Raw genomic sequence first — 25,268 nt, 5'->3', positions numbered from 1 at the left:
ATTTTGATCCGCGCTTCTCTTCTCCCATCTCTGCCGCCCTCTGCAGGTCAAATGCTACCACAGGCGAGCCCAGAGTGCAGACAGAGACACAGTGTTCAGGCTGCAGTTCCACACGTGCACCATCCACGGATCCCAGCTGTGGTTTGGCAAAGGGGAGCTGGACGGAGCTTGTGTCGGTACGTTTGTTTAGGTTGTAGAATAAAGCTGATCACAGGTTTAGAAATACAGGGACAAGCACATGGCTGTGGGGGTTATTTTATTTAAAGAAGGAAAAGCAGGCCACACATTTTTAAATCCTGTACATAGTCTGTATTGCAGTACCGTTTATTAACATGTCCTCTTAAGGGACATCTAACAATTTGTGTACATGATCCGTACACACAGTTATTCTCTGCCCCACAGAGCTTTGGAGCATCTTTCACTCCATCGTTTTGGTTCGGCTGTTTTCTGTTCACACCTCAAGTCTAATTGGGGAACAGACAGACAACTGTAGCAAATAGCAAGTGAACACAGTGAAGCATTTAGCAGATAAAAAAACAGATAGTTTTTCGAGTGGAGACAAGAAATTGATTTGGATTTACATGTATAGGGTCATATATTTAAGGAAATATATGACCCTATATTTCCTTAAATTCAACATTCACAAGTCTGAGCTCATCCAGTCTCACCAATGCCATTAGTTTTCAATCAAATTGTATTTGTACAGCCCATATTCACAAATCACAGTGTGCCTCATAGGACTGAATAATGTGCAACATCCTCTGCCTTTAACCTTTGACTAGAGCAAGCAAACACCAAGAAAAGGCAGGAAAAAATGTGAGGATCCCTCTCCCAGGACGGACAGAAGAAAAGATGCTGCTTGAAACAGAGCACATCAACAAAATAACAATATTTAGAACATTTGTGAGAAAAGAACACGTCTAACATCGGTCAGAGCTCCCTCCATCGTTTTCAGTTAATAGAAATGCTGCTGCACATCTTAGCACTGGAACAAAAGGACCTGGCCACACCACTCCTGTGCTTTGCTCCCTGCACTAGCTGGCTCACTGTTATATTTCATTTTGATTTCTTTTGCTCACTTTCAAGGACTTAAATGTCCTATTTGCACCCAAATATCTTTCTGATTTATTGACCGACTACGTGCCCTCTCTACTGAAGGAGCCGTGCTGGTTACTCCCAGGTTGACTGAGCCTTTGCTATCAAAGCCTCCACATTATGGGATACACTCCCCATTGAACTTAGACACAGCAATTCTCTAGCTTCTTTTAAATATCTTAAAACATTATACACACCACATTGTGTGTAACACAATATTCTTTTTGAATTCTTTTACAAATGATCGACATTATCTTGTTTATTCATTTATATAATTCTATTTTTATAGTAATTTTCTTTGTTCGGCTTCCATTGCTTTAGTCTCATAGTTTCTTCTTTCTAAAGTACATTGTAACATCAAGGGCTGCATAAACAGCTTATTTATTGACGATTATTATAATTATTCACCGCTTGTCTTCTGTATCAAGATATATATAATATATATAAAAAATGGAAACTCATCTTGCCCCATGCCTGCTTTGTTAGCTCTATCACTGTGGTAAATGCTTCAACATAGCATTACCTTATCACCAAGTCCTGAGGAGACATAAAGTTATCCACCATAAGCTAGCAGTCATACCAGACCAAGTAAGGCTTTAGCCACTTTGTGTTTTGAAGCTTCTATTCGTTCCTTATAAGTTCAACTATATATTTTTGAGAGGAAACCAGGTTGATTGCTTCTTACATGCATTGTCTTCTTTCAGTATACTAGAACAAATGAGTGTTTATTGCTCCCTAAAGTGGATCTTGCCTCTTTTTTGTAACTTTTAAATGGTCATTCAGGATTAAGTTGTTAATTGTGATGGGTTAATCACCACATGGAACCATTGCATGTAACAGGAACCTTTTATATTGGCATTGTGGGAACATATTCACTCTGGTTTGGGCCCAAAATACCGCGCTTGAATGAATCCCTAAATAATAGCAGCACAATCCCCATCCTGGACATAATAACAGCTCTCTGGAGGCGAGTATAGTGTAAATGCCTTGTACTGTATTCTGGAGTCTCTAACTATCCCTCTGAGAGAGGAAAGCAAGTCTAGTGAGCCCTGGTCTGTTCCTTAAGTCCACAATAAATATGCTCATTACCTCATTTCCTTCCCCAGTTTCACTTTCTCTGAAAAGACAGAACCAGTGTGTTGCTGAGAATGTGGTTGTCAGTCCACTAATGAAGTATTGTAAACGCTCATAAACACACCATTGTGGCTTCATGCGACTGGAAACACATCTGTGGAGGGTATTAGTATATTGGATATATTGGAGCAGAAAGAGAAACAGTTTGTTTCCATCAGGGGTTTCCCACATCACTGGTATGTTTTTATAAATCCGGGTCTCCTGTGGAGATTGCGTTTATATTTGTCGGCTGTAATGCAGAGAGAATTCTAAGCTTTTTATATTATATACATTTTTATGTTAGAAAACAAAGGTATTCCGAAAGAATTTAGAAAATTTATTTATGAATTTTTCTTTCCCTGTCCCCAGATGAGCGTTTCCCATCAGATGCAACAGTCGAGTTTGTCTTCTCCTCTGGACCTGAGAGGATCAAAGGTTGGTTCACTAGACTTCAAATCCTCCTTCATTCTGTTCCACTGTTTGTATTTAGTAGGAGTAAGAGCCAAAGTGATGTAGTGCTCTGCTTAGCCCAAAACAAGTGCAGATGAATGAAAATGAGATTGTTTTTTCCTCAGGACGTGAGTACCAGAAGAACGACCCGGCTGTCACAGTCGACTACCACACGGCTGACCCAGTAGTCCGCTGGGATTCCTATGAGAACTTTAACCAGCGATACCAGGACAGTCTGGAGGGTAACACACCATCTGTTTTCTTTAAATCGCACTTCTTGAAATTACTGTTTCTAATTGTGGAAAATTACCATCCACCTTTAGCCATCCAACAGGCTTAAAATCGAAAATCGTTTGCATAGCTGAGGAGTTCTTAGACCTGATTTGGTGTCTTTTTTATTTTTGTCCCAGATATTGCCCACACCAGAGGTCCTGTAGATGGAAGTCTCTACGCTCAGATAAAGAAACGTCGAGGGCCAAGCTCTGGTTCTCTCACCTCGACCAATGGCAGCAGCCCAGGAGCGGGTCCTTCTGACCATAGACCTGATCATCTCATCAGTCAAGGTTCTGACCCCGCCCTCTCAGGCCATTCCATCCACTTGAACCAACCGTCTGTCCATCCTGACTGCCAGGATGAGCCTGTTCGTCCGCCGCCTCCGACCAGACAAGAGCGAGAGGACCTTGCACGTCTTCTTGGAGGCATAGAGGGAAACCGGGATGGGGAACGAGAGACTGCCATCTTGGATGATGGAGACTCCCTGCCCTCTGAACGAACTGGGACGCTGGGGCTCAGTCGGTCGTGTTCCTGCCGAGATGGGTATCGGTCCCAGCGCTGTGCTGAGCCTGGTTGTGACCGTACTCTCCTCATGCCTAACGGTTACTGCCTCGATCGTGCTCCTGGAACCAACGGGCACCACGGGGCGACCCCTTCTGCCAGCCCGAACCCAGCTGCTCCTCCGTCACACATGGATCTGTGCCAGCACTACAGCCCCCACTCCCACCAGTCCCTCCCCCCTCCAGATTTGGTGTGGGACCGCCAGAGCGGCCCTCACTTCCTGCACCGGTCCTGCTCAGAGGCCCCTTCATCCAGACATATCTGCCCATACCCATCACCAGACCTTACCCCCCACCCTCACAACCCCCCACTTCACCACCCTCTGTCTGCCCCGGGTCACCTTTGCTGTCGAGAAGACGACTACGGTCCCTACCATCACGCTCCCCCACCTCACAGCCATCACCATGCACACCTCCCCAAATCCTCCACCAGCCCTAACTACAATGATATCATGCTGTTGGATGGTCTTCCACCCCCTGGCTGCCCATGCAGAGACTGCGCTATCAGGCGGGAAGACTATCACAACCCCAGGCTGGACAGAGGTGACAGCTTCCACTGGGACAGAGAGGCAGAGCTTCAGCACAGGGAGGTGGGGCTGAGGAGAGCCAGGGACACAGAGTTACCCAGAGGGTCAGAGCTCCACTGGGAGAGGGATACTGGACCCAGACGAGGACGAGAGCTGTCCCTCCACTGGGAGCGAGACAGGGAGGCTGAGCTGCAGTGGGAGAGGGACAGAGAGGCTGAATACTGGCATAGGAGAGCCACTGTAGCCTCCTATGGCCCACAGGGTCACGATCTGCCGGCCTTCACATTTGACCCTTTACCATCGGGTCACCCTGCGTATCCAGAGGCGTCGAGGTCTCACGCTCATTCTCACCTGGATCTGAAGTACAGCAGCAGCAGCAGCGGTTACCAAACACCCCGGCAGGTGTGCCCCTGCTCGCCTTACCAGCCCTCACCATCTGAAAGCAGGGGCTATGCCTCGGGGTACCAGTCTGAGTCCACATCCCCGCTGCCTCCAGCTTCCTCCATGACAGGGCCCTGCAGCCATAGCAACGGGCCAGCAGAGCATAACCACAACCATCACCATCCAGACTCACAGCAGTCATACAGCTCTGACTCACACACTGGTGAGTCACATTAAAACACAGACACTCAGAAATGTGTTTTCTTGTGATTGGAAACAGGAGTTAATAAATTATCCAAAATCAACAATAGCATCCAGAGAACATTTTTGCTAACCTATAGAGATTCTTAACACATGACCCACAAACTGCCTTCTCTCACCAGTCACCAGCCTCATCTTTTGTCAATGTCACCCATTGTTCTTGTCCTTTCTCAGATGGTCTTCGTAGCTCTGGTGAGAGTGTGGGCTGGAGGGACCACATTACCCACGGGTCCTTTAGAAGGAACCATAGAGAAGGCCATAGAGAAGTTCACGCTGCCTGCTCTACGCCATCTGACATGTCCGGACCGTCCACTCCCGTCCACACCAGCAGCCCTCTGCGCACAGTGGAAAGGTAATTTTGCGTTACCCCTAACCCTTGTTTTTAAGGGTTATCTTACCCCTTGAAACGGAGTCACAATAGGTAGTGGTTGTAATCTTCCCCTACGAACTGGGAAAGCACTTTAAGAAGCTGTTACATTTCAGGAGTCATTGTGAAATCCCCACACGTCATCAGTAGTCGTTGATGTTAACAGACAGTCTTGCTAAAGGATGTAATTGTAATAACATTGTTGAGATCTTAAATAAACCAATGCTATTGATTGCAGTTACTAAAGTGACAAACTTATACTATCCAAATAACATCCATGCTAATGCAGGTGAATCAATGACTTTTGGAATTGAAAAGCTTGAATGCTCTGCATTATTTCACGTATGAATCAAAAGCACACAGCTTCAGTTTGCTAGCAGGGGTCTGTAGGCAACCCTGCCAGCAGGGCCGGTCTTTCCTACAGGCGACATAGGCAGTTGCCTAGGGCGCCACTCAGAGGGGGGCGCCAAAAACTGCGCCGAGCAAAAAATAAGATAAAATAATTTGCTAGGCAGAGTTTTTTGCGCCCCCTTCTATATGTGGTATGGCCAAAACTATTGTATTTAATTACTCTGACATTAATTTAAGTAGTTTCATTAGAGAAATCAGTGAATGACAGCAGCTCTCAAGAGGAACGTTTAGCACTGGAGCAGTTTCACCCCGTCCTGTCAGGTGCAGTCTGGATGAGGAACTGAATGCTCCGTGTCTTTACTGCTGCTGCATCCATCCTGTATTCTACAGGTTAGTAGTGGGTGAGAGTCACCTACGTAAGCTCCTAAAGCCTCGCTTGATCACCACGAGTGTCATTGAGACGTGTTGATGTTGTTTTGATTTTCTACTTAGACTGGTAAAATTTAGAAACTCCGCTGGGAAGTGAGGAGAGACACTCGCACACTAGGTGGGCGGGGCTACATTCGCCTGTATAGGTGTTTCTTTTACCTGCACGTCGTCTTGCAGGCGCGTCGCGATAGTATATTGTTTACTTTACAGTGTGTAGTTCAGCTCCGACACACACAGACTCTGTAATTCATGTATTGTTATTGTGCCTTATAAAGACCAGTTATAAGCTAATGTTCAATAGGTCTATATTGTAAATGTTTATATTTCTTTATGAGTGATAATGTATATTAAGATGTTTGGAGGAAAGAGACACCATAATAATTGAATGTATGTTTTATGCAGTTTAAAATGCAGTTACACTCAAAGAAATGCTTGTACTTGAAATTGTGTTTAATTTGAATAAGATGCAGTCTGGATGTGGAACTGAATGCTCCGTATCGTTACTGCTGCTGCATGCATGCTGTATTCTACAGATATACTTTGTTGCTGTGGTATCAATTTTGGGACCCATAACATATATCTCCAACCAATACTTTGACATTCAAAAAATTAATCTAACATTGGGTAAAATGAGGCAAAAATCGAGGTACGAACCTCCTTGGTGTTGTCAGAACATGCTAGCACATTGAGGCTTATGGTTAGTGTGTGTGTGTCCAAGCAACTTCGACGAAGAAAGAAATAATTTTATAATAAGCTTTCGTGTGTGTGTGTGGGGGGGGGGGGGGGGGGCGCCAGGAGTGAAGCTTGCCTAGAGCGCCAAATGTGCTAGGGCCGGCCCTGCCTGCCAGGATGCTTTTTTATTAGAGGAGCATCAGGTAACATTGCTGCTATATGCGGGTTCAATTAAGTGCATCGTGTGAGTGTGGGGATGCGACATGAAATTATGTGAAATACGGGATTATAATGCCCGAAAAAGGATCGCTAGCATTCTCACACTAGCAAAATCTCTTCTTTTAAAAATTGTTGTAGAAAAAAAAGAACATAATACATTTCAATTTATTATGTTCTATGTACATACATTACTATGTAACTGAGACATTACAATCATTATCGTAACTTTTAAATCCTTATTAATGTCGAAAATACTACATGTATGGGTCTCTCTTACAGCTTGTCTGTGATTCGCAAGGTATTGTGGGTACCCCTACGTTTGAAGTGAGGGTGTGAAAAATCTCAGTTTCATAGGCTATAAAGCCGTGCCCCAGTGTTAATTTCGTTGACGAAAACTATAACGAAAAATATTCGTTAACGAACTTTTTTCCATGACGAAGACGAGACGAAGACGTAACGAAAACGGATCTTTGAAAATAAAAACTATGACTAAATCTATTTTAACATTCGTTGACGAGACGAGACGAGACGAAAATGTTGGTGGTTGACTAAGTCACAATAATCATCGTATCAGGCCGTCATGAAGTATCAGGAGCGGGCGAGTCCGTGTGTCTGTGTGTGTGTGTGTGTGTTTGTGTGTCTCTGTGTCTGTGTGTCTGTGTGTGTTTGTGTGTGTGTCTGTGTGTGTGTGTGTGCCTGTGCGCTCCCAGATAGCGCACCGGACCGTAGAGACACAGTTAGAGCAGAGCTCGTTCACGTGAAGAAGCCGGCCAGTGACCGACTGCTTCTTAACTATGGGAACAGTGAAAACACAGAGTTTCTCTGGTCTCAGCTGATCAGAGATCAGCGCCGTAGCTTCTTGATTAGAGCAGAAGCTGCAGTTGGTTTCTACCGACCTGCAGTTGCTGTGTTCGCCTCCAGTCTCACCTGCTCTCCCTTTTTGTTTTCACATTTAAAATTAAATATATATTTTTAAGCTATTAGGCTGCAGCTATATGTTTTTATAGAAAAGGAGTTTAATGTGGCTATTAAATGTGACTAGAACTAGACTAAAATGTTCTGAGTTTTCGTTGACTAAAACTAGACTAAAACTAAGAAGGATAAAAATGACTAAATGTGACTAAAACTGATTTGTATTTTCGTCAAAAGACTAAGACTAAGACTAAATCAAAAATAGCTGCCAAAATTAACACTGCCGTGCCCCTCCATACCGACAGGGATTAGGACAGCCTACCCCTACATGTGAACTCGCAAGGAGTGAAATGGGATTGGGCCATCGTTTATCGAGTCCATCGCCGGTTGTTTGCTTTGGCTGATTTTTGGGGCAATATAAATCTAAAACAATGCCAAATAGGTTATTTTCTATTCTATATTGTAGCTGGCTCTTCTTCTACACACAACCTGCATGCTGTCATTGTTCAACAGTTTGATTTTAGCATGTCCCCCAAACCAAGAACTCCAAATTTGTTTATGATAATAAAGATTCAGTAAGTTGGTTGGAGTTAAAAATGTCTAGAAAATTCAGTAATCCTCATGTCTGTCTGTTAAAGCCCCAGTCCAGGAGGGAGGGAGTATGAGATCCGGACCACAGACATCATCAGCAGTGACTACGAGGCTTCTCAGCCCCAGGTCAGACGCTACGGAGCTGATAATGTCGTTCAGCAATCCCTGGAAAGCCAAATAAGTAGCGCAGAGCCGTCATCTACCAAAGACACACAGTCACACACAAACACACCCACACAAACAGACACCCACAACCACTGCAAGGCACAAATAAACCCATCCCCTATGACCCCCAACCAGCAGCACTGTAGTCCAGATCTGCCTTCAGCTTCTTCCTTTGACTCTGTGACACCGTCCACATCAAACCAGGAACACTGTCCGAACCCTTCATCCCCTGTTCATGCTTCACCTGCACAAGACCCACACCCCCAACCCCGCCCTCTCCAACTGCAGACCGTTCACCCTTCAGAGTCTGCTGCTCTGCCCTCCCCTCTGGCACAAGCGGTGTCTCAGCCTCAGAGCCAGTCTCAAGCCAATGGCTCTGCCGGACCAACCCCACCCGAGGTCAACGGATCATCTCCAGCCAGAGAATCTCACCCAGACACTCCAAAACCGACCAACACTCATCCATCATCATCCCCCCATCCTGCATCCAGCAGCATGGAAGATTCCCCTGTCTCCGACACCCCAGTTCCCGGATTCGCCACGCTGGGAAGGAGGCTGATGTTGAGTGGGCCTGACCCGAACCACCCTCACCACAACCAGCAGCACGGACCCACCCATCATCACTACCCGTCCATGGAACACGGTGCCGCTCTGGATACCAACAAGAGGCACTGCTACTCCGCTCACTCCCCACAGCTTCATCCTTCCTCCTACTTCAACTACTCTACCATCTCTATCCCCCTTCCTCAACCCCAACCACCTTTGCCAGAGAAGCGCCACCCATCCGCCCAGGCAAGTTCCCCTTCTGATGGGGCAGGAACTCTGAGGCCAGCCGTTGGCCACATGCCTCCCTCCACTGCCAGCACCACCCAGCATCAGCACCACGTCACGTTCTCTCCCACCGTGGGAGAATTAGCACCCCCTTCAGGCGACAATGAAGGAGTGGCCTCTGTGGAGCCTGAGAATTCAAATAGGGTCAGTGTGAAGTTTGTCCAGGATAGTTCGAGGTTCTGGTACAAGCCTGGTATCTCCAGAGAGCAAGGTAGGTCTGAAAGGGTTAAGTGTACTTTATGTACTTTCTCCTAACCTTAACAAAAAGTCTGATATATTGATAATTACAGAAGATAACATCACCTTTTCTTTTTGCTTGTGCTTGGCTGTAGCAATCGCAGCTCTGAAGGAGAGAGAGCCAGGAGCCTTCCTGATCAGAGACAGTAACTCCTTCCAGGGGGCCTATGGTTTGGCCCTGAAGGTGGCTACTCCTCCTGCCAATGTCAACCAAAGCAGCAAGGGTAAAATTCACTGTTCATCATATTCACTTGTTTATCACTTATTTTTAGCAACAGCAGCACAACCACTGGACATTTTACTCTTTCAGCAGTGGCAGTTTGTCCTTGTTAGATGATGATGCAGCTTGTTAACAGTGAATCTGTCCTGTTCCAGTGAGTGACCCACTGGAGCAGCTGGTCAGGCACTTCCTCATAGAGACAGGCCCTCGAGGAGTCAAGATTAAAGGATGTCAGAATGAGCCCTACTTTGGTAAGTTGACCTGCCCCAGCTGCAGGGGAACTTTTTATAACTGCGATTTAGGAAAGCTAGGAATATTAAAGAAAAGAAAAGAAAAAGAGGTGAGGTAAGATAGGTCTTAGATCCACATCAGTGGAATTTTTCATATTGCAGCAGTAGCTGCAAGAGTGAAAAACAAAATACTGTCAAGGCATCAGTAAAAAATGAAATAAACATAAAATAGCAATAATATGTACAATGCAAACAGGATAAATAGAGTAACTAGAGTGTAAGTTGGATTTAATGTAGAGACAGGAGAGAGATTTATGTTTATACAGTGTTATCTGTGGTTCACAGGAAGTCTGTCTGCACTGGTCTGCCAGCACTCCATCACACCCATCTCTTTGCCATGTGCTCTGAAGATCTCAGAGAAAGGTAGGTGGAAAAAAGAACTGCAACTAATGAGCAGTTTCATTACTGATTCATTATTTGTTTGTAGTAAGTAGGTAAATGTTCTTTAATTTAATTAACTAAGTTATCTTATGACAATCTGAGCTCATCATTACAGAGAATGCACTTTACTCTTCTCTAGCTGATTTGCTGTATGTGCATGTTGTCAGATCTGATAGGAGAGGTGCAGGAGGTTCAGCCAGTGAGTAACGTCAGCACGGCTGCTGACCTGCTGAAACAAGGAGCAGGTGAGCTTCTCCATCCATGTCATGTTACCATTGTCGCTCAAGTAGCGTGTTGAGCATATAATGCACATATGCAACATGAGAGCACCTACCAACTCCACTAAATTTACTACAAATGAAATTATTGAAAAAGATTAAATGAAGGTTACAATAATTCTGCGATCAATCACTCCAACATACGAGAAGTTTTGTGAATTTAACTGAAAAGTCCAGGCCCTATATGCCCTATATAATTACACGCAGCTGCCAGACTGCTGGTCATTGGTCAACACGCTCACCTCTCTCTTATCCTCAGCCTGTAACGTCCTCTACCTGAACTCCGTGGAAACTGAGTCTCTGACCGGCCCCCAGGCCATCGCCAAGGCAACGGATGCTACACTGAGTCGTAACCCGCGTCCTGCTGCCACTGTGGTACAGTTCAAGGTGACGTCACAGGGCATCACGCTCACTGACAGCCAGCGCAGGTAAGACACTTCCCCTTGGATCAATACACAAAAAGTGTGTATAATTATTTTTATTTTTATTTTAACTCTTTCTAAGACAATATCCATATATCTAATATCATACTTCATTCATCAGCCTAAGAGCCCAGTTTTCTGAAAAAGAAGTGATCACATTCATTTACAGTTATCTAGGAAAACTATGATGATGGACGCTGCACCTTCCATATTATTGTTTTGCAATGACTGAGTTACCCCTTAAAAAGGTTTCTTATGTTTCATTCTACATGCAATGCATCTTCCTCCCTCTAGGGTTTTCTTCAGGAGACATTACCCAGTGAACAGCGTCACATTCAGCAGCGTAGACCCTAAAGACAGGAGGTGAGAAACCTGCGGCCTGTTTAATTCCTGTTTGCTGCAGCTGTAACAGTAACTAACCTAAACAGTCTCCATCAACCCAGTCAATCATTCATTGCTCTCCAGACTGTTCACTGGATTCGTTGGCGTGAGCCTTTGCATGTTTTTCCTGAGCGCATTTGTTTCGCCCATGAATATGTGCAAGCGTGCATGAGAGATGTCAAGTCATCGCGTTTGTGAGCATGTCAGCTGCAACAGCTTGACCGCCGGCTCTGGCCTGTGTGTGTATGTCTGAGTCCGGTTTCTCTTTCTCTCTCTCTCGGCTTTAGGTGGACTAACTCAGACAACACCACTGTTAAGTAAGTGCTCCGATTGTGTTTCGGTGCCTCGAGGAAGCTGTCGGCATGTTTGTGTGTGTCTAAGAAAAGGGTGTATAGGCTCACCCCTGCCTGAGCAGTCATGGATATTAAAGCCTGTGCATGGCGTCAGATTGTGTGTGAGCCGTGCTAAGAATCATTCCTGCAAATACGATTTAATAATGAAAACTTTCAACATGGCCTCCACGTTAACACTTTGTCCATTGTGGTTCACTGCTAGACAAACTAAAAATACTGTATCTTGCCTCCCTGTCACTTCCTGCCATGCTATGAAACTTGTCTCCTCACTTCTTCTTTCTCCTTCCGCTCTCAGGGTGTTTGGTTTCGTGGCGAAGAAGCCCGGCAGCGTGGCAGAGAACGTCTGTCACGTGTTTGCCGAGCTGGACCCCGAACAGCCCGCCTTGGCCATCGTCAACTTTATCAACAAGGTCATGTTGTCACAGCGGCGGTAGACAAGGACAGGAAAGGAGACGCGGAGCAGACAAGCAGGGACAGTGTTAACGGGGAGTTTGACTGGACAGTGACAGTGCTTGTGTTCTCTCAGTTTCAGGCCGTGACGCTAATCTTTGTCCATCAGGAGATGACGTGACAAAGATTTTCTTATCGTTCCATGTTAATATGTTCAGAAGGCAATCGGAAATCTTAGTCCACGATCCAACTGATGGTTTTTCATTTGTCACGTCGACACTTTGTCTGCGACTAAACAGCCCACACAGCTCACATGGGTTCATTCTCTGGAGTCATTACTTGGGAGAAAGTCCGGAGCCTCTGACTCGGACATTTGCGTTTTCACATACAGCCCCTCCAGAGAAAGTCAGGAGATTAACCAGAGTACAGTCCATGTCTGAAAGCAGCTATTATTGGATGCGAACCCCCCCCCCCCCCACACACACACACACACACATACACACCCCACACCCACACCAACAGACTAACAAAGTTAACCCTGCTCAACATTAGAACTTTAACATTTGTGGTCAGACATGTTATCTATCATTAAAAACTTCCTGTAGTTCTTTCTTCAGCAGATTCAAATTGGATCACGATTTTACTGCAGGAAACTGAACGATAATCAATCTATTTTCCATAGTCATTGTCGACCTCTGACCATATAAAGCTGATTAATTAATGTCAGAGTTAACTGAACCAGTCTCACTGAAACCAAGTAAGATAAGATAAGACGTTTGTTTATTGATTAAAGCTGCACAAGGAAATAGCAGCGGAGGGGGGGAATATGGAGTGGAAAATAAAAAACAAGAATAGAAACAGAAAGTGGAATAAATCAGATTAGAATTGAAATAATACTGCGTGGTTCTGCAATTTACAATATGTGCAGCCGTCCTTCTTGGAATTCGTAAAAGAATAACTGACTTAGATTTCTTCATACAGGCTTCTGGTAAATGATTTTATTCATTCAAGCAAGCTTAATGACACATAGCAGCCTCTATGTGTGTATGTGTGTGTGTATCTGTTACGACTGAGGTGTGTTAAGGGCAGAGGTTCAACACTTGGACCTGATAATTGCCTTTCAGAAAAACAGCAGGTGTTTATATTTTGTATTGTTTTGTTAAAAGTGACCAAAGGCCTGAGGGTGAAGTTAAGTTTCTATATCATGAGATGTTCATACGTATGTACAGCACATTCTACAGCCACTCTTGCCTTCAACCACACCCCCGCCCCACACTTAATCGATCGTTGCATAATCGACAATCATGTTTGGGTTTTTCTTCCCTCTCACATTTAAACTCTATAATCGGAGCGAGCGAGAGACCAACGGTAACTCTCTAATGAAAGCAAACAGGAACGTGAGCTCTAAACGAGGTTGTGTGCGAGGGAGTGACGAGTGACGAGGGCCTTCAGGTGAATACGTCGGGTTTCAAGGTTTGGTTACGTCCACTTTTAAAGAAACGTATGTGAAACGGGGAACAAGATCGACGAGAAAGGACGTTCATTGTTGAAGCACGCCGACGCCATGACACGCACTGTGGTCATTCACTGCTTCACATCAATAACGCAAATCAGTTTTTTGAATCTCACTAAATGATTCACACTGTGTTAGACAGAGAGTGGCCTAAAGACAAAGTGTACTTAACCAAAGACAAAGCACTCTTGTATTAATAAGCGTTTTATCCACCTATATTTTTGTACTTATTGCTTCATGTATTTTTACTATGCGTTTATTTAGTGTGTCGCCTCGTTTGGTAGAAAAACACTACTTGTATTACAGCGTTAATATATTGTGGTCTGTTTTCTTGTTGATCTCTATATTATGTAGTAATATATTTTCACATGCAGCTATAGGACAGTGTATGAGACATACAAAGGAAAACATTTGGTTTGAAAAGTATAATTATGCTATTTTGTATGCAAAAACAATGAAGAATAGAAATAAACTGAAATGATGTGGTACCTGAAGTACTTTTGGGTCTGTGGTTATTTTGGCCTTAGGTTTCATAGGACGATTATTTTATCAATTGATCAATCTACTGATTATTTTCTCATGCTGTGCTGCTTATAGGCCTCTAGCATCCAATGATTTCACAAGGCAACAATTTTGTGCGCTCACAGTGACCTTTGAACTGTGACCTACAAGTTCTTGTTAGGTCATCCTGGAATGTTCGTTTTTCACAATTGTTAACACACGTTTTTCAAAACTGCACACAGAAAACTGAAAACCTCACACACAAAATGCTAAACCTGACACTCCCCCTGCAAGATGACTCTTTACCATCAAATCTCTTACCTGTTCACAAAATGTCACTCGTGTTTTCATTTGGTACACACAGCCATATTTTCAAATGACACACACATACCATTCATTGAGTACACACAACTAAGCATTTGCTTGCACACTACCAAGCATTTACAGCACACTGTAGTGCAAAACTGAAAACACAATCATCAAAATGGAACACACCATATGATTGACAATGACTCTGGAGAATGAGCCATTTCTCCTTTTGTAAAATGTCTCAGTGTAGGCCCACTTTTTTCATAGTCAAACATAAAGCAGCACACAAATATGCAGCATAAAAAGGTTTATTTCGGTACACACAGAGAACAGTACAGTACTGTAAACCGGCCTGCTCAACCCCCCCCCCCCTTCACAAAAATTTCAGTTTTTCACAATTGTTAACACACGCTTTTCAAAACAATAACGGCTTTCTCAAAACTGCACACAGAAAACTAAAAACCTCACGCACAAAATGCTGACAGGCCTCGACACTCACGTCGCCACAATCCTCCTCCATGGCCTGGAGCAGTGGGACCCGGTCCTGTGGGGTCCGTTCATATACCTTCCACCTCCAAGCTGAAAATAATTCCTCAATAGGATTCAGGAAAGGAGAATAAGGTTGAAGGTATAGAACGGAAAAATGGGGGTGGTCCTGGAACCACTCACGCACTTGAGCAGCCCGGTGGAAGCTCACATTGTCCCAGATGACAACGTGATCGATCCGCTGTGGGTCATCTATCTGGCCAGGTGGTACCAGCCGGTCATGCAGGCCATCCAGGAAGACGAGGAGACGGGCAGCGTTATAGGCCCCTAGGTGGGCATGACGGTGCAAGATCCCATGGTGACTCATTGCAGCACACATTGTGATGTTCCCACCACGCTGGCTGGGGACCTCAACAATGGCCCGTTGGCCAATGACGTTTCTGCCCCGTCGTCTCCTCTTCACCAGGTTGAATCCCACCTCATCAATAAAGATGTACTGGTACAACACATGAGCTGTGTCATGCTCCTGGTTTCGCTGACACAGACAGCATGAGAATGCAAGTTACAGTATGGACACAGAGAGGTCAACACAGTGGGCTACAGTGAGACACTGTAGAGAAGGAACAATATTGGATTACAGGTACAATACATGCATGTGTCAATGCTGAATGTTGGAACTTACAAGTACAAACTCTCACTGTAACTACTTGATGCGGTCTGTGTTACGTTCAAATGGGACCCTGAACACTTGTTTCATCCACATGGCAGTCCTATGAAGAATACGGTCCAATGTAGAGAGGCTGACGGTCTGGACGTTTCTAAATGTAGCATGGTCAGCCAGGATCCTAGTTTTTATTTGTCTGTGTGATTTGAGTGTGATAGAGTTGTTCTCACAAACCATATCTAGAAATTCAGTCTTCTGTTCGGCTGTGTAAATGAGGTGAAATTGCTCAACAGACCTGAATGTTTAGAGATTTGAGTATTTGTGTGTTGTAGGTTGATGCTTTGAGATTTTACTTGAGAAGTGTGTGCAACAACTGAATATTGTGTGTAGTGTTTTGACAACAGGGTGATGTGTAATTGACATCAGAGTGTAAAGAAGGAAACTCAGAGTCTAATGCAGATAAGGGAGTGTGAAGTAGTGCCAAATTGGGTCGAGCGATTGGTACATGAAGCGAAGGTTGTGCAAATTGTTCCGAATTTTCACTTTTTGTGTGTTAACAACTGAGAAAAACTGTAATGTTTGTGCCGGATGTAATGAAACTTCTTAACATCTTTGTTCATCTTTGAGTTGAAGTGAAAGTTAGTTCCAAATTTGAACACATTTCCTCTAGGTGGTTCTAAGCTGTTGCCAACGTTTTAAATAGTGACCTCAACCTTGATCACCAAATTTTAATCAGATCCTCTTTGAAAGAAAGTTCATGATTGAGAAATCCCGATCCAATTGGGGCCACTGGATGTCATCGACAAAGAAGAATTATACTAGTTTCAGTATCTTTAAATATCTTGTTTTGTCTAAGATGCAAATATATTCCTTTATGATTAAATTAAACATCCTCCATTTAAGAAACATTGACAGATGCCATTGTTGTTAGAGAAATAACTGAAATGATCATTTGAATAGTCTAATAGATTGAATATCTGTTGATTAATTTCCTGTTGTTTTGGTAGACAATACACAAAAAAAAAGATTCCTAAAACACTGGGGTTGATTTTTCATTTTATTAATTCAGAATTCCCTTTAATATCTTTTTCAAATCAAGCACATTTTTAAAAACCCTTGTAAAATCATTCATAAATGTACAAATAGTCGCTTAAAAAGAAAAATCCAAAATATCAAATCCCTATTTCTCAGTCATTCCGTTTCCATGGTGACATGAGCCCTGTGACAAGTGACAGTATAACAGTATAAAGAGCCGATACTGTAGCAGAAGTGTTTTAATGATGAAGAGTTTCAATCTACCTCTATCAAGCAGCTGCTCCGAAATAAAGGAGTCAATATTTGAAGTGTGAAAAACAAACAGATATACAACAAGGACATAACAGTGTAAATGTGTTAGGGTCAGACTGACCCATCGTTAGTATGTGTAACAATACACACACACCGTCAGCCATGATGACAACACGCTGGTTACTGCACTGTTGAGGCCATGGGGCAGAGCACACTATATTCAGATGAGGTTCGTTGGTGCGATTATATTTAAGAGTTCAAATTGTTTTTTCTGTAGCTTCACCAGGATCGTAAATTTACATGACACCTGAAATCAAATCTAGTCTGAGAACATTATTCCTCATCCTGACCCTGAATCTAAAAATCATTGTGCTTAGGTATGGAGCTCCTCCACTGAGATATAACTTCATCATTTAACTTTAAAAAACATTTTTGAAATATTTGATTTGTCAACCCGCAGAAACAGTTAAATAGCACAACAAATAAACAACATGTGAGAGTAAGTTCAATTTTAAAGGTGCAGACACTCACTAAATGATCCCTTGCATTGAACCCAAAACAGAAGCAGCAGCTGAGCTCCTCCTCTCCTTTTTTAAAAGAAAAGTCAGCAGCCTTTGCTCGACACAGTGTTACGGCACCAAAAGTCATCCAAGCGACGGTGAAGGTTCTCCCCCTGTGTTACAGTAGCAGACGGACAAAACCCTGAGGGTCCATTAAAGCTGTGGCACTTCACTGTCAGCTGGGAATGTTGGCTATTCCTTTTAATAGAGAAAGGCTTTCTCTGACATTTGTCCAGGGCCACAGAGGGCTTGTTGGCAATGACGCATTATATTTCTTCCTTTTGCAAATAGAACGTGTGACCAGGCAATCATCAGCTCCATTAATACTCATTAAAACCAGATAAGTTTGTGGTGGTAAGAAATATCACAACTCCACAAATTAAAGCCAAACTGACAAGGGAAAATTTCACAGAGGCTGGAATTTCACTCTGTGATGCCCAACAACAACAACCACAACAATACCACACATCTGTTGCCTAGGAGCTGTTTGACCAAAACAAATGTGTAGTCAGAAAAAGATTTCACAAAACATTCTCTTGACACACTCGTGTTTTCAAGGAAACAGCTTCATCATTCAGTGGCGCAAGTTAACAGCAGGTTTGTGTTACCGGCTCTGGCTGGGCATAGTAGAAAGCATCTCGCAGTAGTTCTGCTGTTGGTGGTTTTCCATCCTGCAAGTTTACGCCAACACCTCAGGAGAAACGATCAGCGCAGTTCAGGGCTGCTCCACTCACAGCATGGGGGCGCTGAAGGATGTGGCAGCTGAGGAGGAGAGAGGCCCAAGGTGCTTGGCTTTCAGGTGGTGTGTGGTGTTGGAACCGCAGTCTATGTAGCGATACGCCTCCAGGCTGTTCTGGGAATTCCGCACCATGTATGAGGTTTTCACCGTTGTTCTGAAAACAAGGCGAGAGGACGGAGGAGTAAAGAGCGAGCGGCTGCACAAGATGCTGCATGATGTTAAGTCAAGCTCCCCACAGCTCTCCTAATTATCAACAGGGGAAACAGCAGCTGCAGCTCAAGTCTATTATTTATGATTTGTTTTAACTGCAGAAACAGAATTATAGCAAGTCAATTTTAAATGATGCAGTGCGATGTGATAACACTGCTGTCCGAGTAAATGTGAAACAAGAAAACTTCTCAAATACCTCTTTTCTGTTGGCAGATATGAAATGATTATGATAGTGCACCAGTACAAGGACATTTACTCAATGTTTCGGTTGCATGATACTTTCTACTTGACTCCGCTTCATTCTACTTCCTGCTAAGTCCATGGAATATGTGTATGTGTACAAGTGGATTCTTTCTGTGTTGTAACATTTTTTGGATTACACTGAAATGAACAAAACAGGAAATTTAACATTGTAGTTTGTATCTGAATACTTATTCCAGAGGTGTGATTACGAAAACACAACTATAGGAATATAGGACAAAAATAAATAGGAGATAAAAGCATTTTCTCCAAATCAACAGGGACTTACTGCACAAATATGACGATGTTGTGGACCTTGATGCTAGGCATGGTACAGAAGGCACTGAAAAGCAGAAAAGGTTTTATGTTGTTAAATTGTGCTGCTGATGTTTGGGCAGCCCTGTAAACTAACTCTTCAGCAGATGAACAGAATACCTGAATCACTGTCATGAAAAAACATTACTCCACTCATTTACTTTGTGTTATTTACATTTGGATTCTATGTTTATGCAGAAAATCTCTTCATGTGTTAGTTTGAGGTTTTAAACACCACAGTCTGAAGACTTGTAATATGTCTTCAGTGGTTCATCTAACTTAGCATTGAAGACTACAACTGTGTAATGTAGGAAAAGCTGCGTTACAACTGAAGGTGTGGACGTTATGTGTGTTTGTGTGGGTGTTTAGGAGGGACAGTCTAACCCAAGATGCTATTGAGCTGGATTATGGGAAATGTAGGACCCTGTGTTTCTGGAGCTTGAGCCATACTGGGGACGTCAGTTGACTAAGTCAAAGAAGGATCAATGGAAATTTACTCTACATCTACATTCTACGTTCTTGTTTAAAAACTCAACAGCTCTGCTAAAGATTGAGCTGGCGTCCAAACTACATGACACCAATAAATTGTTTGGATTAGTTGGAGAATCAACACTTACTAGACATAGGGTGTGCTGCTTCCAATCTCCACACTGACAGTGTAGTTTACCTGCAGGAGAGTTAGAAGTTAGACAGCAGCAAAGCTCAAATCTGGGGCAGAGGGAGGTCACTTAATGACAAACACAGATATTCTATACGCAGCAAGATATTGGAATGAGATCATGTTTTAACCCTTACAAACTCTACACATTCCATTACATGTGTAGGTTGATAAATGCACCCCTGAAGATCAGCATATAAGAGTGTTTTAAATAATATTGTTATGGTCAACAAAGTTCATGGAAATAGTGAGACAAAGATGTGTCATGCTATTATTCCCAGCTTCTTCAACTCCATATAAACCTGTTCTCACTGAGGATGCAAGTCTACAAATGACTCATCATGGCTGACTAATTTCCTGAAGTATAGCTGAGAACTGTAGATTTAAACAAATGCTACTCGAACAGAAGGAGATCTGTGCAAGAATGACAGTAAGCTGCAGTGTGTAAGCTCATTACAATGAGAGAACACACAACATCAAGCAGTCAGTGCGGCATGGAGCTCACTGGTGTGTTTTTAATAGAGCAACAATGTAGGAACAGTTCGTGCTGGGAGCTTGTAAGTCAAACAGAGCTGACATCCTGTAGCAGACACACCTACAACCTGTTTGAAATATGATGCATTTGTTAGCATACTCTGTAACAGGACGCCCTAATGTCACAGAAGCTCTGGTGATAATATTTACTATACAGACAACATTTACTAAGAACACAAATTGTAAAAAATATATCAAAGCTGCCGTATGACAATGTGAAGTGATTGTGTACATCTTCCCGTACCTGACGCTGACCCAGTGGCAGGATGGTGGTGGCGTTGTCTAGCTGCTGTAGTCCAATCACCGTCTTCATGTAGAGGACCTGGCAGCTCACACTCTGCACCAGCACCGAGAAGAAGTTTGGGTTGCTGAAGTTCAGTGTGCTCTGAGAAAAACAGAGTGCACAGTGAAAAATACAAGAGGAATACTATTGTGCAACATGCTTTTGTAACCTGCCATGTTTGTTGAAATGAAACACCACACTCCCTCTCACAACGTGGACATTTAATACCTCACTACAGATAAACACCTAACTAATTCCAAATACCTCAACCTCTTTTACTCTTTTTGTGTATTAATTCAGAACTGCGCAGGCTAGTCTACATTTTATGTATTTATTTTATATTTGTATTTATACTTTTTATAATTTGTGTATTTGTTAATAGTTCTGACTGTGTGCCACGGACAAGAATTCAAATTAACCCGTAATGTCCTGTACCTGTGCAAATGGCAATAAACATCTATCATCTATTTGCTTCACAAAGGAAACATCTTGCAGAGGTGCTGCGAAGGATTTGATTGATTGTTCTGGTTAATTTAGACTAATGTGAAAGTGTTAGGGTGGCACGGTAATGCGGCTGTTAGCCCTTTTGCCTCACAAGAAGACAATTTGAATCCTGGTTTGGCCAGGGTCTTTCTGTGTGGAGTTCACATTTTGTCCCTGTGTCTGTGTGGGTTTTCTCTAGCTTCATCCTACGATCCAAAAAACCCAGCAGATTGAATCATTATGTTAGACCCTAAATTTGACAGTAGGTGTGAACACGTATTATTCTGTGGTGAGCAGCTGCAGGATGAAGAGAAAACCTACCGTCATGTTCATCAGGACCTTTTTATTGGTGTGGTCGAATTGAACAGTCACTGAGCGTATCCCATCATCTACCACGACCACCAAGCGAGGGAAGAGGAAGAAGGCAACCAGCGAAGATGCCAGGAGACAGAGCACGACTGACAAGACCACGTACAGCTTCCTACAACGAAGGAAATATAGCGAGGGATTTATCACCAGGAAAGAGATATACGTACTGTGTAGAGAAAATGTGAGTAAATCTGTGAAATGTCAGGGTTTTCTGAATTAACTGGACATAGCATGTGATCTGATCTTCATCAAAAGCGAAGACGAATACAATGCGTCTACTGTCCTTAAGAGCAGCATCATCCACGATAGATTCTGGCACATTCTGGACATTTTCCAGAAAGTCCAGAATGGGCACCTGAGTGTAACATGTAGGACGCAGGCCATAATGTGTGAATTCTGCTGCGGAAATCCCATGTTCTTGTTAACAGCCAATCGACACCAGTGCCAGCCCTGCTCGCCAAAAGCTCTTGAATCTCAGTGTCATCTTCATCTCGTTGTGTCTTCTAGTTGTGTGCCACGTCTATTTCATTCAGAGATATTGGTATTCCATCAGTTTGTTCAGTTCTTCAGTCATGTGTTCATTGCAGGAGAATATGCAGTGCCTGTCTGAAAGCAGCATATGATACTTGAAAAAACTTGGGAATTAATTTCCCCCTTGATGATGTTGAGCTGCATAGACCCAAGGGAGAAGGAGACCCAGCAAATACTGATGCTCCCTTCAACCAACTTGACCATTGGGATGATGTTTCATGTTGACATGCCGCTCCCTCTTTATATCACACAGTACATATCGCTGCCTGTTCTACCCAAACAATTCAGACTTAGTTTCACGAGTCCAGATAACATCCTGATGTTGTTGTTGAGTGGCACAATGCAAACTTTGGCAAACTTAGGGCAGCAGTTTCCTCTGTGGTGTTACATCATAGATACCGTGCTCCCTGACATGATAAACAAATTCCTTTAAGCCTTAAACTCATACTTTTTTCACCTCATAGTCTTAGCTGGCTGGGCTATTCTTTCCTTTATTACCTCATCCAAGGAGGTTATGTTTTCATCTGCGGCAGAATCCCGCAAAATGACTCACTACCTGACTGACGACTAAACTCTTTGTGTCTCGATTGGGTCTTCTGAGATCTCTCTTTTATGAGCAGAAAATTATAAATGTGATGTTTGTTTATATAATTGGAAGTAACACACAAGTCACAATCTTGTTTCATTGACTAGAACTCTAGATATGCTAACTACTGACCACGGTTAGTTATTAGCTCAGGGGTTTACATATTGACCTCAACTCTTTGAATGATCATGAAGCAGATGCATTAAATGCTGAAAACAACAATAGAATGCGTGTTGTTACTTTGATTGGATTAGAGATTGTGTTTGTAACTCAGATGAAGATATGACCACATTTTGAAGGAAAAGGAAACATGATTGCAGATTAAATCAAAGTGTTCCATAACTTTTTCTGACCACTGGGTTACTTGCTACTTACGTTCTTTGGGGCTGCAGTCTCTGGTCACTGTACGGGATCAATGCAACCAGCTCATTGACTTGATCTATCAGGAGAGAGATAACAGGTCAGGCTTTTTCCACTCAGAATACATGTGCACCAGTGTGGGTTTCATCCAGTCACGCTGCTTACACAGCTCTTTGTCACTGCACCAGTGTAAATAACATACTGGCCCATTAAACATGAACTGAAGCATGAAGAGGAGGGTAAACCTTTGTGCTATTTACTGTACAAATTGTTTGCACATAATCAAACTGAGAGAGCGTGATTTAAACAAACAAACTGTATACCTAAACGCACTGGATAGACTATATGTTTAATATTTAAATGTATTTTCACTCATTGTTACAGACAGGGGGTTCTCAAAGTGGGGTTCAGGGACCCCCCCAAGGGTCCTTGATGGGTGTCAGGGGTCCACAGCAGAAAGGGCAGTATTGATTTCACTACATGTTTGAATGTTTGACTGTTTTGGTCTGATATCATGTGCTTCCGGTAATAAGACATGACAACTCTGTCAAACGGATGCCCGGGTCAGTTAAGGGTCCTACCTGCAACTATAAATTATATTTGCCGCCTCCATGGTCTCCACTCACTCACCTGACGGGATTCGTCCGGTGCCCTGACATGTCGGACACGTTATGCTGTCCTTCCCAGTGAACTCCACGTACGGGAACTGGGCAATGTCCTCCCGCCGGTCGTGCCCGTCCAGAGAGTCATCGTCGGAGCCCCTGTCCTCTCCCTGTCCCCCAGAGCTCGGTCTCTCCAGGAGCGGCGACAAGTTGCTGCCGCTTCGCGACCATCGTATCCCCATGGCGCCTTCTCACCCCGCTGGGTAGAGCCACCGTTTCCACCGTAAACTCTACGAACAGTGTGCAGGCGGAGTGATGGTGGGGACTACGACCCGTTCAGCCCGGAGAAAGAAGTGGACACAGACGGACTCAGGTACAGCAGGACACAGAGCAACACGGCTCCATGGTAAAGTAGCTGACACACGCAGACTCGAACTCCGGAGCGTAAACTAGCTCTAAGCTAGCCCGGGCTACTTTGCTAACAAGTGTTCAACAAGTTAGCAGTTAGCTGCCAGTGGCTGTGTGCAGCGTTAGTAAGCTCCGCCGAACAAACTTCCCCACGACTCTCAGACGAAACGAATCCACGCTTCCATCGCACGGTCCTGTTTATTTACACAGCGCTGGTCCCATGTACGACATTGTGGGTCATCCCATTTACAGCTGTAGGGCTCGTCCTGCTGCTGTCACACGGACACAGAGGTGCTGCCTTCACGTGCCCTGCGTACCGCCGCCTTCAGTCAAACTTCCAAATGTTTAAACCGGACTCGCTTCTGTCAGCTTCACATGGCGCTTGGTGTGTTTTAGAAATCAAAAAAACGAAACACAGTAAACCACCAACGCGTCATCTTTTATTACCATAATTAGAATACACGAAATATTTATATTCAGAGTCGCTGAGAGATTCGCAATCTGCGACAATTTGGTTTTCCATGTGGCCATTCCATTTCCATTTTGTTCTGAGCTCCTACAACGAAAAATTACTCAGATTAATTCTGATACCGTGAATGCATCATTGGTGTCATAGAGTTGTGCGTAGACAGATAGATAGAAAGATAGTTGTGCTTTATCAATCCCAAAATAATATTGATAAAACAAACCATTCAGAAATGTATCACATTATTTATTACAGAAATCATTATTATTTGTTATCATTTATGCAATTATTTTCACCAGCAAAAAACAATTACGTCTTCCTTCAACAGATTTTAACTCATCTTTCTAACTCATTTGCTCCCCTCTAGGCTAGCTAAAATGATGTCAGTAAAATGTACACATTTCCCATTAATTCAGTATGTTTCCTAGCAATGGAAAATATCAAAATGTCTTCAGGACAAAGGGAAGTGAAAATATGATTGTTTTTTAAAAAGTTGTCTTCTGTCTCCCTTTACCCCAGCTTAGGGGTAAACTGAGACATAACATTTTGTAATAGTTAAAATCCTGACAGCTAGATTGACATCCACACATTCCAAAACTAATATCGGACTAGTAACAGAATCATGGGGATTGGCCAATTAAGCACATTTATGATTATTATGATTCATGTGATCTCTTGCACACCCTAGCTTACCTGCACATTGTTTCTCTGTCCAATTGGCAGGGACAGGGAAATTAGTTTTCTCTGCGTATTCAAATGCCAGTTCACGGCACTTAACTCGAGCAAGGCCATGGAACTGGTCAGCTAGTTGTTTCAAGTGTTTGGCAAGCTCCTCCATCTCATCTGTGAATATTCTCTTTACCTCAGCTACTGCACTCCAGGCTACTGATTTTACTTTCCCTTTCTCTTTTTTCTTTATGAATCTTTTGAGGGTTGTCTTGTCAATATTTCTATCCCTTCCAGCTTTTCTTAAAGACTTCTTTCCTTGCATGACCTCAGTGGCTGCACTCTCCAT

General features: G+C 43.4%; 2 protein-coding genes across 5 annotated transcripts in view; one reads left to right on the top strand and one right to left on the bottom strand.

The window, feature by feature from the left end:
* tns2a (tensin 2a) overlaps positions 1–14,156 on the top strand; it is a 57,245-nt gene extending 43,089 nt beyond the window's left edge. For 3 of the 4 annotated variants that reach the window (XM_062391512.1, XM_062391510.1, XM_062391513.1), the window contains 14 exons: positions 47–176; positions 2,578–2,643; positions 2,784–2,900; positions 3,069–4,622; positions 4,835–5,012; positions 8,249–9,408; positions 9,530–9,658; positions 9,810–9,905; positions 10,230–10,307; positions 10,493–10,570; positions 10,863–11,031; positions 11,320–11,388; positions 11,694–11,723; positions 12,055–14,156. In XM_062391512.1, coding sequence (XP_062247496.1) covers positions 47–176; positions 2,578–2,643; positions 2,784–2,900; positions 3,069–4,622; positions 4,835–5,012; positions 8,249–9,408; positions 9,530–9,658; positions 9,810–9,905; positions 10,230–10,307; positions 10,493–10,570; positions 10,863–11,031; positions 11,320–11,388; positions 11,694–11,723; positions 12,055–12,193 — 3,993 coding nt within the window. In that variant the 3' untranslated portion in view covers positions 12,194–14,156. The remainder of the gene's footprint in view (positions 1–46; positions 177–2,577; positions 2,644–2,783; positions 2,901–3,068; positions 4,623–4,834; positions 5,013–8,248; positions 9,409–9,529; positions 9,659–9,809; positions 9,906–10,229; positions 10,308–10,492; positions 10,571–10,862; positions 11,032–11,319; positions 11,389–11,693; positions 11,724–12,054) is intronic. The other variant, XM_062391511.1, reaches the window with a different exon arrangement.
* A 2,510-nt stretch (positions 14,157–16,666) lies between these two features.
* Positions 16,667–24,081, bottom strand: LOC133956690 (transmembrane protein 106C-like). Its single transcript, XM_062391944.1, has 7 exons — positions 23,408–24,081; positions 22,793–22,856; positions 21,253–21,412; positions 20,410–20,550; positions 19,591–19,640; positions 18,948–19,001; positions 16,667–18,362 (listed from the first exon to the last, which is right to left on the bottom strand). The coding sequence occupies exons 1-7, from the start codon at positions 23,619–23,621 to the stop codon at positions 18,200–18,202; spliced, it is 846 nt and encodes a 281-aa protein (XP_062247928.1). The 5' UTR covers positions 23,622–24,081; the 3' UTR covers positions 16,667–18,199.
* Between the last annotated feature and the right edge of the window lie 1,187 nt (positions 24,082–25,268).

This window comes from Platichthys flesus, chromosome 7 (assembly GCF_949316205.1).
Source record: "Platichthys flesus chromosome 7, fPlaFle2.1, whole genome shotgun sequence".
NCBI classification, from domain to species: Eukaryota; Metazoa; Chordata; class Actinopteri; order Pleuronectiformes; family Pleuronectidae; genus Platichthys; species Platichthys flesus.
Note: the sequence above shows the minus strand (reverse complement) of the source record. Positions and strands in the feature narration are given on the sequence as shown.

Excerpts from the sequence above, each read along its gene's own strand:
- LOC133956690 (XM_062391944.1), bottom strand. The coding sequence starts at position 23,621 with ATGGGGATACGATGGTCGCGAAGCGGCAGCAACTTGTCGCCGCTCCTG. Across the intron at positions 21,413-22,792 it reads AGACTGCAGCCCCAAAGAAC|GAAGCTGTACGTGGTCTTGT; the intron begins GTAAGTAGCAAG and ends CCTTCGTTGTAG. Across the intron at positions 19,641-20,409 it reads TGCCACTGGGTCAGCGTCAG|GTAAACTACACTGTCAGTGT; the intron begins GTACGGGAAGAT and ends ACTCTCCTGCAG.